Raw genomic sequence first — 13,631 nt, 5'->3', positions numbered from 1 at the left:
TGCTTTCTCCAGCTTTTCTACGATGAAGACTGTTCTGCCTTGCCTCCTCCCACACACCATCACCACACAATGCCCTTTGCCCAGCCCTAGCTAGTCCTCTGGTTTGAAAGTGCCTTCTCATCTTGCTTCTCCTCTGCCTGCACTCCCTGGTTCTCCCAAGGCTGTGGGTAGTACAGATCTCCTGTGTGACACAGGAGATGTGACTTACCACGGGCATTGTCAGTCACAGTTCAAGCAAGGGTTTGAACTGTGTTTTTCATGGTGAGTTAACTCCTTCATGAGTCCTGTGATTAATAATCGTTCACAGATCTGAGCATGTTGGGTCTCTGGGCCTATCATCTGACTTGTTTAAACTTAAGTCCTTTTTTTATGCAGTATATGGTTGCAGTGTGAAGGCCAAGAAAAGACTGTTCCAGATACCAGGTTACTGCTCACCTACGTTTTGCTGCTGTGACTTTATTTCAGGAGTTTTGGGGATTTTATGTTTTTACATGAGTGCATCGGTAGCCTTAGTGCTGTCTCTTCTTTTCAGTGTCTGTTGTGGAAGTTGACATGGCCTCATGTAGGGTTTCCCATTAGAGACCCCGCCAAGTTCCCCAATCCAGCAAGCTGGTGTAGAAATTCCTGGCACCGTGTGTTAGAAATGAGAATGCAAGTTCTCGGTGCAGGTCGTGGAAGATAACTAACTAATCATGGTTTCAGTGTTGCATTGCTGGCCAAGAAAGGGCTTGTTCTGAATGTTCTGTTTTTATCTCTTTGACTTTTATGTAGCAAGGAACGTGCAGCTGGTACTGGTTCAGGGACAGCAGCTGGTCTTGCAGGTGGACACCATCGGGAAGCATGGACTACAAAAGGACCGTCATATGAGGACTTGTATACCCAGAACGTTGTCATCAGCATGGAGGACCAGGAGGATCTTAACCGATCTGCAACTGAAGGAAAGCCAGCCAGAGAGAGGCCAATTTGGCTACGGGAGAGCACAGTGCAGGGGGCTTATGACCCTGATGAAATCAAAGATGGTAAGAAAATTCACAAAGCAGAAGTATTGTTTTGCTTATGTGACGCTCTTAAAGTGCTGTCAAAAATATGTTCCCCTGTGTGTGTACAGCTGCTGCTCCCAACACTCCAGATTTTGTCTGCTCCCCTCTGCTGTGCAAAGCACCTGTGTGTAGGTAGACGTAAAAAATCCTGATTTATTAGACCCAGGACTGAAATGTAGGTCAGTAAAGCTGAGTTGCTCACAAAATTGTTTGTGGGCTTCTAAAATGTTAAAGATGAAGGTCTTCCAGTTTCATCTGGAAAGCTGCCTCCCTAATAGGTCACTGCTGAAAAATAGCATTTATTAACATTCGGTGATTCTAAAGCCTACCAAATCTACCAGCACTGGTTTTGTGCTGGTATTCTTATTGCCAATTGTTTTTCAAAATGTGTTTTATGTGAAGAATATGTCAGAAATACAGCTTCTGGAAGTACAGTAGGAAGGTTTGTTACCATGGCAGGTGAGTCTTTATTGCGTTCTGTTTGTTTCTCATTATCTTTGCTTTTATTTTCATTCATGTTGAGGTCAAGTTGTCCATAGACTGTAGTCAAGATCTTGTAAGCGCTAGTAGAAACATTCTGCTTTGGTAAGCGTACTATTTCAGCTTACACACTAAAGACAGGAAATAGAGACTTTTTATGATTTTTTACGAGAGTGAATCAATAGATGCAATCTCCCAAGTCATTTGAGGATTATAGACTGAAACTTTTGATGCCCTGGGAAGAGAAGATGGCAAAAGGGAACCGCATGTGTGAGCACGAGGCCCTGGCACCAGTGCAGTGCTCAGGAGAGGAGTATGTAGGCGTAGCAGAAGTGAAGAAAAGGGATGTGAAATAATCGTCAGAAGATATCTAAGGATCTTGTTTGCATGTAACACGCTGCAAACATACAGATCCCAAAACATTTTCCAAATAGATTAAATAAAGTGAGGTGATTGAGTCAACCTCCTCCTGCAGTTGGTAGCAGATGTTGTTGTTACTCACCAGCCATGGTGTGTTCTCACCCCATTTTTCTGCTAGACATTCAATTCACCTGTAGTTTTGAATTGGCTGCTTGAGATGACATTTGGTGTACACAGCATAAGTGTTCCTCAGATGCCACTGAAGGACATGGAGGGGGAGTATATCTCTTCACAGCATGATGGCATCACTGCTGAACTTCCACCACTACTGGAGACTGAAGAGGTGACTTGTGGAAGTAGCCTGAAATTGCTGCTGCAACACAATTCTATAGCTCGTGGATGGCATAAACAGGGAGAAAGGAAGCTTGGGACTATTGACAGAAAAGATTCACTGCTTGAATCTGGCAGGAACAGTTCTCACAAGCAAGAGACAGCCCCATGGCTGAGCCACAAACTCAGACTTTGTGGAGCTACCCCAGGCTGTGGTCACTTCACAGCTGTCAACGTGATGAGCTTTGACGTAATCTCAGAGCGATGCTCTCCAATGGCCTCTTATGCTCTACAGTCACAAGCAGCAAGCTGGGCACAAGGCTGCCAACACAATGCCTTGTGCTTCCTTTCTTTCAAGAATTTTGCCAGAGCATTAATAATGGTGGTTGCAGCCATCACCCATTGCTACAACTTAAAAACATCAGTCCAATGAAATTAGGCGTGGCTCTTCTGGCTTTTATTTTACCGCAGGACAGGAGTGACCACAAACTCTGCTGGCTTTTAGTGCTAAATGCAGAACTTACTTCCTTATTACACCTGTTGCTCAGCATTTTTTTCGTCTCAAGTTGAAAAAAGTAAGTTTTTGACCCTGGGGGGTGGGGGAAAAGGTTTGGGTGCCAACTGCCTGGATGTGGTGCTGAAACCATGAGGGTCCAGGTCCTACAGAAGCAGGCAAGTGGCATTAAAGTATGAAGGCAGAATACCATCACCCCAGCTCCAGCAATTGTTCATAGGCAGTGTTGTTAGGTGCAAGAGAGAAAGTTTGCCACAGGGAGTCTGTCCTACTTTTTAGGCCTTGTTTTTAACAGAAGGTTCTATTTCAATTTTTGTTCTGGGGTTGTTTATTCCCATACTGCCTGTAGGTTTATTGGTGCTGGGTGGACTCACAGTCTTCTCATAAAATGTAGGATTAGGAGACGTTTTCTGCAGAATGCCACTTTTTGAACGGAATTTTACCTTTTGGATCCGTGAACTGCAGACACCCTGCCTACCCAAGCCATGTCAAACCCTCCCAGCTATTGTACACCAAGCTGACTGAAAGGGCAGCTCAGGACGTGTGTCTGTCAGCTGGGAAACTGCAGTCCCCTTCAAATAAGAGGTCCAGGTAGGGAGCCAGAGAGATCGGCTGGGCTGTGTTTCGGCTTGGAGAGCAGGAGCTGTTTTAACGCAGGCTTCCACGCTGTGCTGCACAGGTTGGCTGCAGGCTGTAACCTGCATCTGCTTCATGAGATAGATCTCACTTGCCACCACCATGTTCCAGTAATGAGCTGTGCCCCTTCCTGCCTGATAGGTGCACCTCTGAGCTTACCAGGCACAGCTACTTTGAATGTTGTTTTATAACACACGGTTTCTGCATATTTCCTGTTTGCCTGGATTCATCTGCTTCTCCATCTTAATCCTTAGAGATGGGGATCTTGACAGGGAAGGGCCTGGTTTTAGTTCTGTGTTTGTGGTCTGTACTAGCAACACCCTATGGTCTTCGTCATCACCAAGTCCTCCAGGCTGTGGTCGTGCAACCTGGAAACAAGGGCAAAAAGGGAACAGCCTGTGCTTGTTCACCTGTGAAACAGCCCTGAGATACTTGCTGTATCTGACAAGCACCATCATTAGGTGCAAAGTCTGGGTATCTGTCTCTGACAAGTGAGTCATCATTGAGTGCATAGTCTAAGTATCTAGAAGCCCAGATTTAGGTCCCAAGGACTGCTGTCTGTTCCGCAGTGAGGAAAGTGCATCAGCCCAGCTGAGGGGTGCCTGAGTTGGGCACCTCCCTGGAGTGTCTTTTCCAGGTGCCTGCCCGTCATGCATTTGTTGTCTTCTCTTGCAAGGTGCTCCTGACTGAGGCTGCTAGCTGCAAGCCACAGTGACTCCAGGCCTCCCAGTTCCTAGGAAATGTCGCTATTTGCTCTGCTGTGATGAGAAAAAAAACATAACTGTCTCTGTCTTTTAAGGGAGAGGAGGAGCTGGCGTAGAGAAAGGATGTGACTTGGCCAAGCATGCTCGGTGGCAGTAATTTAATACAGGTTCAGAAAGCCTTTAGGGCCATCACCCAAATCTCTGTAAGGAAACTATCATTCCCTTGTGTCTCCTTTCAGGGGGCCGGGATCTGGATGCCTTCCAGGAGCGTGAGGAGGGCCGGGCAGCTCTGGATGATAATGAGGAGGTGATGCGTGCCCTGCTTATCCACGAGAAGAAGACACCTTCTGCTTCAACAGTCACTGTTGGAGGTGCTGCTCCTCTCTCCGGTGCCAACGCTAGTGACTCTGAGAGCGAGACAAGCGAGTCGGAGGAGGAATCCCCTCCCCGCGCTCCCGCCACGGCCACCACAACGTACGGGCTAGAGGATGAGGAGGAGGATGAAGAGTTTGAGGTGGTGGCAGAGGACCCCACTGTCACAGTGGCTGGGCGTCCGCACTCGTACAGCCAAGTGAGCCAGCGCCCTGAGCTGGTGGCCCAGATGACACCGGAAGAAAAAGAGGTTTACATAGCCATGGGGCGACGCATGTTTGAGGATATGTTTGATTAACTGCTTCCTGCCATGGCATTTTTTAAAAAGTGACTTTTTAAGCTAGAGACTCCCTAGTAAAACAGAAGACTGAAGTGCATCTTTCCTCCCCTGTGGGCAGGGACACTGGAGGCCAGGACTGCTAATCTCAGGCATCTTGCCCACCAGAGAGGGGCAGCAGGAAGGCTGCATGTGCCAAAACAGGTAGGGGAGGTCAAGTCTCAGAAGAGAGGATGCTTGCAAGGTAAAAATCTGCTTCAGGGTGCCCTGCACAGGCACTGCTTTAATGTTCTCCAAAGCCCCAGCAGCTGCCTCCCCCAGATTGCTTTGAGTTGATTTTTATTGCAGATCCTAGTGAAGTCCACACCCCTGCCCTCAGAGGACGTAAATGCTCCGTGGTCTGATCAGAGTGCTCTGCAGAGGAGGGTGTAAGTAACGTTACAGCTGCTTGTGCTCAGTGAGGGGAGAGGAGAGAAGAGGGAAGCGCTCGTCTGCTGATGGCAAGCTTGGTCAGGGCTTGTAGCTGACCTCCTGCCAGCAGCCACTGGCCACTGGAGTGGCTATTTCTAAGCTGCCCTTTGGACTACAACTTTTCCTTGCTCCTGTTCGCTCCTTACTAGGTCTCAGCACCTCAAGGTCAGGTGTAACTTGAAGCATGCAGAGCGAAAGCCTTGGCAAGCACACAGAGTCACTCCTTGTCAGTGTAATGAAACCCCTGTGTGGATCTGAGCTGTCAGAGTGCTCTGACTTATCAGGAGATACCTTCATTTTCCAGTATTGCTGCCTGTCGCTTCTGCCTAGCCCTGTCCAAACTCCAGTGTTGCAGACGGTTCGTAGTGGGCAGGGCTGCAGTCAGGCAGTGCCAGACAAAGCATAGCTAGGTTTTATTTGCAGTCACACCAGGGCTGTATCATTTTAATAGGAATTATGCAATTTTGAATTCTGCTTTGGCACACTCTTTTACCATAGAAAAACATTTATCAGTGCCTACAGAGCAATATTGTATTTTTAATGTTTTTCTCTTTCAATTGAAAACGTTGTTTTTTTAAAATTGTTGTGTTTTCCTATCCAGTACTACAATGAAATAAAATCATAAAAGAATTTTGTGTTCCAGAGGGTAGGGACAGTATTATGTACTGTTCAATTTCCATGGGCAGCATGAATTTGTTGTTCGGTGAGACTGTAAATCTGTTTTATACTAACTATGCTTTCTATGTTCTGCTAACCTTGTAATGTCTCCTTTGTGGTTTTATTTTCGATATTTTGAACCCCCTCTTTTTTTAAATAGTGTTAAATTTGCTTTTAAGTCATTTTAAAGAGGAATAAATAAACAGAAACTTCTCCTCTTTGTCATCTTCCAATTTGTCACGTGCCTAGTTGGGAATGTTGTTTGCTTATCGTTTTGATTTACTCAATTCAAGAAGAAAAACAATTTGAGGCTCTCCTTTGAGGGAAGGAGTATCTGAAATCCCACTGCACGTTGTTTCTCTTCACCAGAGCTTCCTTGACTGCCTCCTGGAATCTCCTGCGCTTCCAGGAAGGATGTTGCATTACACCAGTGCTGTAGGAGGCCCTTTCTGATCAGCACTTCCATCCTTTCCCCCTTCCTCATGGGAAACGTAGGCTGATGGCAGAGGTCTCACAGACATTGTATTGCTAGTTAAAATGGTACTCTTGTGTGGACAGACTTCCGAGATCTGGCATCAGGCTTCTAGATATCAAGCCACAGAGCTGATAAGACAGATTCAGTGATCAGCTAACAGAAAAAAAGTGCTGTACCAATTCTGTCTAGATTTAATCTGGTTAACACTGGAGAAAAGCAGGTGGGTTTACAAGGAGCCAAAGACAGAAACTGAGAACTAATCCTGAACACAGTACAACTTCTCATGCTCATGACTCAGCAGCAGTTTATACTGAGTTTTCAGTCTGCAAAATCAAACTGAAGTGAAGAATTACCAGATTTTACTATAAGAGCAGTGATACTGCATCTATATCCAGCGTAATAATCTATAAATAGTGGGTTTACTTAATAAACACATTTAATTGTGGTTTGTACAGCGGTTGTAAGTTCTGTCATTCAGCAAGGCATGTCCTGCACATGAGGGAATCGGTGCGGTGGTTTGTAGGGCATGCCTTCCGCCTTTCATCCACCACATGCAGCCCTCAGGAGACCCGTCGAGGGCAAGATACAGGAGCAGATGCCGTCATTGTTTCCTGCCCTTTTTAACAGCTTCTGGCTCTCGGAAAGGACGGCTGCTCTGCTCTCTTCCAGCTGGTTAGGGCTGTTGTCGAAGGACAACTGTATGTTGCTACTGCCCTGTCATGACAAGCCGTGCTTGAATAAACAGGAGCAAGTACAGTCGATAGTGCCTTTTCTTGTTTGCTATTTTGGGGCTTTTTTGGAATTGAAGCAGGGCTCTGCGCGCATGCCAGAAGAGGAAGAACGGCCGCTGCTGCAAGCAAAGCCAGCCATTGCCAGGAGGTTGGTGCTAATGCAAAGGATAAAGCCATCAATTCTGAGGAAGGCCCCAGCCGTATCCTCTGGCTGCTGGACCACATGTGCTGCATTAACGCTAACCCAATAACACCATGAGCGTGGTCGAGCGCTGAAGCCTTCCTGGGTGAATGTTCTGTCTAACCCCATTCAGACCAGTTTCTGTGTCTGCTTTCAGTCTAAAGTGCATTTTATCTGATGAGTGCACTTGAGGGCAGGGCACTGCAGCTCAGGCTGGAAGGAAAAACACATTTCTCAAGCTGCTCATACTCCTCTCCCCAAAGGTCAGAGACGCTGGGTGCCTCTCCCAGCTGGGCCAGAGCTGCCTCTGTCCCTCCTCCCATTGCAGGTTAGGGAAACCACAGCGGAGTGATGTCCTCCCTGGCCCAGCACAGAGCAGGCCAGAGCAGGTCAGTGAAGGTGCTGATGGAGGGGAGGATCACTATCAACCCTGGAAGACAGGAATGTTTTAATCTTTTCTACTAAGCTCCCAAACATTGGCTTCCTCCACCCAACTCTTCTTTTCCTGTGTTGCCACCTCCTTCAAACAGAGTCAGATTAAACAGACTGTTGCTCTGTGACAGTCGAGGGATTTGAAGATCCCCTGGAGGAAGGGCAGAAAAATAGCATCATCTCCCCCCTGGGACATCTAAGGAGCCCTGCCTCGGCGATGCCTGCAGCGCCAGGGCGTGCTGTGGAGAAGTTTGACGGAGCCTGGGGGGGGAGGCAGCCAGCTGTGCTTAGGTCTATGTCTCCCACCGTGCCCTCATCGGAGGAGGGAGAAAATTGTCTCAGAAATCAAATGCAAGATGAAGCCTTCATGGAAATGGAAAGGTTATGAGCAGGTGGAAGGACATGTCAGCAGCAGGGCAAGTCAGCGGGCTGTCCAGTATGCTCTCCTGGGTGGGTCGCGGAGGAGAAGCAGCAGTAGCCCCGTTCTGCTCTGGTATGTGTCAGTGTAAAGAAGTGAGGTTGTGGGCTTGGTCCCTTGGAGGAGGAAGGTGTCACACAGTGCTGCAAAAAATTGCTCTGGGCTGTTCTAGGACTGGTATTGTCTCGTCCCACGGGAAGCCCTGGGCAAGGTAACCGTGTCCCTAGCTTCTTCACAAGAGGCTTTGGAATATTGATCTAAGCATGGACAGCTGAGGATCCTGAAGCATCATGATACACTCCAGTTTAAAGTGTATTGACTGTGAGTCAACACAGCCTTTTCTCCAGGAGCACAGCAGCTGGGGATGAAGAGTAGCTTCTGTCTGCTGAGCTGCTTCCAGAATAATGATCAATATTTATAAAGTCCAAGGAGATCATCACTCATACAGTCTTGATAGGAGGCGTAGCCAGATGGTTGAAGCTGTTTAAGATGTGATTGCAACAGGGAGTCATGGAGAGGCCACTGCCTAAAAAGAGTGGCAGCCCAAAGCGTGAGGAAGGGTGTCTGACTGCTGGTGCTCCTGGAAAGCTGCCTGCCTGCTGCCTGCCTGCCTGCCCGCTCCCTCCTAGCAGAGAGCAGAGCACCGGCAGCACCGGGCTGTCCGGGACTGCAACCCCATCACTACGGCAGAGCTATTTTTTTCTCTCTCTTTCAAAGTTATCCAGGGAAATCTGGGCTGTTGCCTGTTTGAGATACCTAAATGAGCTGCCAGAAGGTGGTTTCTTATTTACCAGCATTAATTAGATTGAAAAAGAGAATGAACCTAATTTATATTTAAACAAAAATCAGATTTTGGAAGCGCCTGCTGTGTCATTAAAAAACATATTAAGGACAGTGACTATTTGTGCAACCATCCTGGAAGCCGTAGACAGAGAGTCTCTGAACAAGATGCTTTAAATATAATAGGTATTTTTGCTTAAAATATGTTTGTGACCTAAATATAATTTAATTTCCATCCCTTTGAACAGTTTGATGCTAATGAACCAGCCGGGGATGGCAGAGAGGAGGCTGAGCCAGCTGCATCGGAAGCGACTCGGCTCCACTGCAGTGCATTAAGAGACCCTGCCTGCGCTTCACCCCGGCTGCACGCAGCGACGAATGCGCAAACCCTGCCGAAAGCTGGCCGCAGCAGCAGGAGGAAACCTTGGGCTGCTCAGCCAGAGAAACAGGCAGAGATCCAGCCTGAAAATTAAGGCTGATCAAATATTGTTCCATGAGCGTTAATGTCTGCGGACAAAAAAAGGTACGTCTGGCAAGGAGGAAAAATCACATCTCGTACAGATTTGATTAAAGCCCTGACATACTGCCTCTGCTTATTTTTCACCTGGAATCCGTATCACCAGCCTCTGCCATCCCATTACTTGCTGGAAGAAGGAGGGTGAGCAGTGCTAATTTTGCAGTGAGCTAAAATTGTGCGTAGAGCTGAGAAGCCTGGCTCACCTGGTAGAGGGATCCTCTCAGTCTTAAACATATTTTTTTTTTGTGCTTCTGACAATGGAAATCTGCCTGAGCCAATGCCAAATTTGCCAGGCACTGTTAGCAGAGTCCATGCTTTTCCTATGTCCTCTTGACATATGTTATGGGGGCACAAGTATGCCAAACACCATTTAGTGGTTGCTACCAGCTGGCTTGGGTGTGCTTAGGTTGCAGTGTCTGAACCAGCCCTGTCCCCATATGGGGGAATGATAGGTTGGGTCATTTTGGTCAGATTTTTACAAGGGCATGTAGTGATAGGACGAGGGGGAATGGCTTCAAACTGGAAGAGGGTGGATTTAGATTAGATATTAGGAGGGAATTTTTCACTCTGAGGGTGGTGAGGCACTGGAACAAATTGCCCAGAGAAGCTGTGGATGCCCCATCCCTGGAGGTGTTCAAGGCCAGGCTGGATGGGGCTTTGAGCAACCTGGTCTAGTGGGAGGTGTCCCTGCCCATGGCAGGGGGGTCTGGAACTAGATGATCTTTAAGATCCCTTCCAGCCCAAACCATTCTATGATTCTATGATTATCCATACGTGCACTTCACAAAGGTGCTGGTTGTTCTTCTTCTCCCAGTCAGTGCTGATGGGCTCTCATAAACTCAACCCCTTTGCAATAACGCACAGGTGTCAATTTAAAACAAAGTTTCAGTCCCTTCTCCACCACCACCACCAAGTAGCTCTGGTTTGTGCCATGTCCCCTCTTGGGGCATGTGGCACTGTTATGCTGAGGTCCACCATGCAGGTCTCGGCCATGACTGCCTCGGGCTGTACCACGTCCTGGCAGAGAGGTTTAATGGTAGGTCTGTGCCTTCTCCAGAAGTGAGATTTTGTCTGGGCTCGGGGGCAATGCTTACTAGGCCCCCTAATTTCCTACAGTGGGGAGGGAACTGGCATCAGTCCCAGGCTGGTCACTCCCTTACACGCAATCTTTGCTGCTTGAACTAGATGTGATTTGGTAGGACTGGATTTGATGTTTCTGCTTTTTTTAACCCTTGTTCTTTTTGTTCCTTGGGAATATTTTGAGTTGCTGATTTGCTCATGTTTCCCTGCTGCTTCTAACCAAAAAAAAAAACCCAACCAACTTTTTTTTTTTTAAATGCAAATGAGGCTGTAAAATCTTTTTAGGGAGACATATCTGTTCTCCCTGTGCTGTCAGCACAGTTACTCTTCCTTTGCCATACAATGATTTCTTCCAAGAACAAGTGCTTTCAACATCTCTAAGCCCTTCTGGTGATGTCAGGAGATGAAAACTATCCCTATTACAACAGGGAAAAGTAGAGGGAAATGGGGTTAGAGGGAAATATGGCCTTTAAAAAATGACACATCTTGAGAGAAATTTCACTTTCACAATACTCTTCCAGGTCACGTGGGTGCCATATCCAAGCAAAGAAAAATACAATACGTTGAAGAGGGACTTGGCTCATGGTGCATTATCCTGGTGTACTCCGTTGCCTCAGAGCCCATTAGAAAGGGTAATATTCTCCAAGTGTGCCAATCTCTTGGAAGTTATAGAAAGGCACCAGGAAGGTCCCAAGTTACCAATTGACTTCAGCATGAGCCTGCATGTCCATTTGAATGGTCTGACTCCTACTTTCACCATGCTGGAAGGTTTGGTGCAAGAATAACTCACAGCAATGAGTTACCAAAATAAGTTCGTGTCACATTAAAAAAAATCTCTTTCTTTGAAGGTTTCATCTGAGTGTGCTGTTATGTCTGTGTATGAGAAACAAGCACATAAAGCTACACGGGGGGCTGCCCAGCCCTCCTGAAACATCTCTTCCTTTGGGATTGTTGACAGATAAGGAATTCTGTACGGTTTAGGTAGGAGCTACTGCCAAGAGCAGCAAACAGTAGTTGAAGTTTTTGTTATCTAGACAGTCACATCATTGCAGCCTGTCTGAAGTCCAGAATAAAAGAGCTTATCTCCATAGATGGCAGACATGGCTTCTTGCAGTTGGACAGGTGTCAAAATACCACTTTTTCAGCCTTTTCAATGTTGAGTGGTTTGTTGGGTTTTTTTAACTCCTTGCATACTTTTGCACCTCATGCAGCAGGCACTAGCATCTTTGGTGCACCAGTGGATCAGGTGCTACGTGAACTAAAGACCTCTGGCTTGGCACTGTACTAATGAGCTCCTTGTGGGGTTGGTAATTCACGTGCTAATGGAGTCTGCCCCGGGAAAGGTGTGAGTCGAGCCATTAGAAATACTGAAAACAAGCCAAATGAATACTCTGTGTGGAACTACATTTGCTCAGGTGGTCAAAACCAATGAACAGCAGGTGAACGGCTCCCTGTTTGCACAGAGTGTCTAGTGTGCTTCGAGTCCACAGTGGACATAAAAACTGTCTAACATGTCTAACTCAGTAACAAAAAGAGCACCAACACTGGAAATCCACATTGGAAGGGAAATAAATCATGAATCACTAAGGTTTTATTTATAATGTTTTTTTGAGGAGAAAGGGGCACTGAACCAGAACCTTTCTCTGTCCCATATGAAACACCTTTTGGCACCTGGGGATGTAACAATGAAGCAGAAATGGGACCCGCTCTGACCTTACAGCTGCCGATGGATTGCTCTGGATGGGAATGTTTTAGCGCTAGAAGGAGCCAAACATTCAGCGAGACCGGTGCAGCCTGTGCGATAGCAGCGACAGCTGCAGAACCACAGAGAGAGCTGTTGTGATTCAGATACTCGTCCTTGTCCTCTCCGGTTGTTACAGGAGCTGTGGCCACCCTGCAGGATTCATGGAGCATGTTAGCAAGAAAGAGCTGTAACCAGAGCGCAGTCTGCTGGACATGGTTACTCTGGTTCCTACCTGGCCTGGCCACTTCCCCCTCCCATTCCCCAGCTCTTCTCTTGTATTTTGAAGAGGAAAAATATGAAACAAACTTATTTGCCCTTTAAAGTGGGAGAGTGAAACAGATGATACCCAAGCCTATAGCTTAATGGCAAGGAATCAAGGAGAACAGCCGGCTGCAGGTGACTCTTGGTCCATCTTCCTCGTAACTTTTCCTCACACCAAGGGCTGTAACTATACAAAATCACAGAATCACAGGATGGCTGAGGTTGGAAGGGACCTCTGGAAGTCACCTGGTCCAACCCAACTATTTAAGTAGGGCCACCTTGAGCAGGCTGCACCCAGGACCATATCCAGATGGCTTTTGAATATCTCCAAGGATGGAGACCCCACAATGTCCCTGGGCAACCTGTGCCAGTGCTTGGTCACCCTCATAGTAAAAAAAAAATTCCTGATGTTCAGATGGAGCCTTTTGTGTTCCAGTTTATGCCCATTGCCTCTGTTCCTGCCACCGGAGTACAGCCTGGCTCCATCCTCTCCACACCCTCCCTTCAGGTATTTATATACATTAATAAGATCCCGCCCTGAGCCTTCTCTGCTCCAGGCTGAACAGCCCCAGCTCTTTCAGGCTCTCCTCATAGGAGAGATGCTCCAGTCCCTTCATCATCTTTGTATCTCTTTGTTGGGCTCTCTCCAGTATGTCAATCTCTCTCTTGTACTGGGAAGCCCAGAACTGGACACAGCACTCCAAGTGTGGCTTCACTACTGCTGAATAAAGGGGAAGGATCACCTCCTTGACCTGCTGGCAATACTTTACCTAACGCAGCCTAGGATACCATTAGCCTTCCTTGTGGCAAGGCCACATTGCTGGCTCACGTTCAACTTGGTGTCCACCAGGACCCCTCAGATCCTTTTCTGCCAAGATGCCTCCCAGCTGGGTGGCCCCCAGCATATATTGGTGCATGGGGTTGTTCCTCCCAAGGTGCAGGACTTTGCACTTAACCTTGTTGAACTTCATGAGGTTCTTGTCAGCTCATTTCTCCAGGCTGTCAAGGTCCCTCCGGATGGCAGCACAACCTGCTGGGGTATCAGCCACTGAGCTGAGGGCACACTCTGCTCCATAATCCAGATCAGTAATGAAGATGTTCAACAGGTTTGGACCTAGTATTGACTAGGGTACACTGGTAGTTACTGGCCTCCTACTAGACTTCGTGCTAC

At 47.3% G+C, this 13,631-nt stretch overlaps 1 protein-coding gene across 1 annotated transcript in view; it reads left to right on the top strand.

The window, feature by feature from the left end:
- Window positions 1-4,734, top strand: part of GTF2E1 (general transcription factor IIE, polypeptide 1, alpha 56kDa) — a 44,101-nt gene extending 39,367 nt beyond the window's left edge. The window contains exons 3-4 of the mRNA XM_009879890.1: window positions 772-1,019; window positions 4,304-4,734. Coding sequence (XP_009878192.1) covers window positions 772-1,019; window positions 4,304-4,734 — 679 coding nt within the window. The remainder of the gene's footprint in view (window positions 1-771; window positions 1,020-4,303) is intronic.
- Window positions 4,735-13,631: the final 8,897 nt, after the last annotated feature.

The sequence above is a fragment of the Charadrius vociferus genome, unplaced genomic scaffold (assembly GCF_000708025.1).
Source record: "Charadrius vociferus isolate BGI_N301 unplaced genomic scaffold, ASM70802v2 scaffold162, whole genome shotgun sequence".
Taxonomy (NCBI): Eukaryota; Metazoa; Chordata; class Aves; order Charadriiformes; family Charadriidae; genus Charadrius; species Charadrius vociferus.
This window is presented reverse-complemented; position numbering and strand designations above follow the sequence as displayed.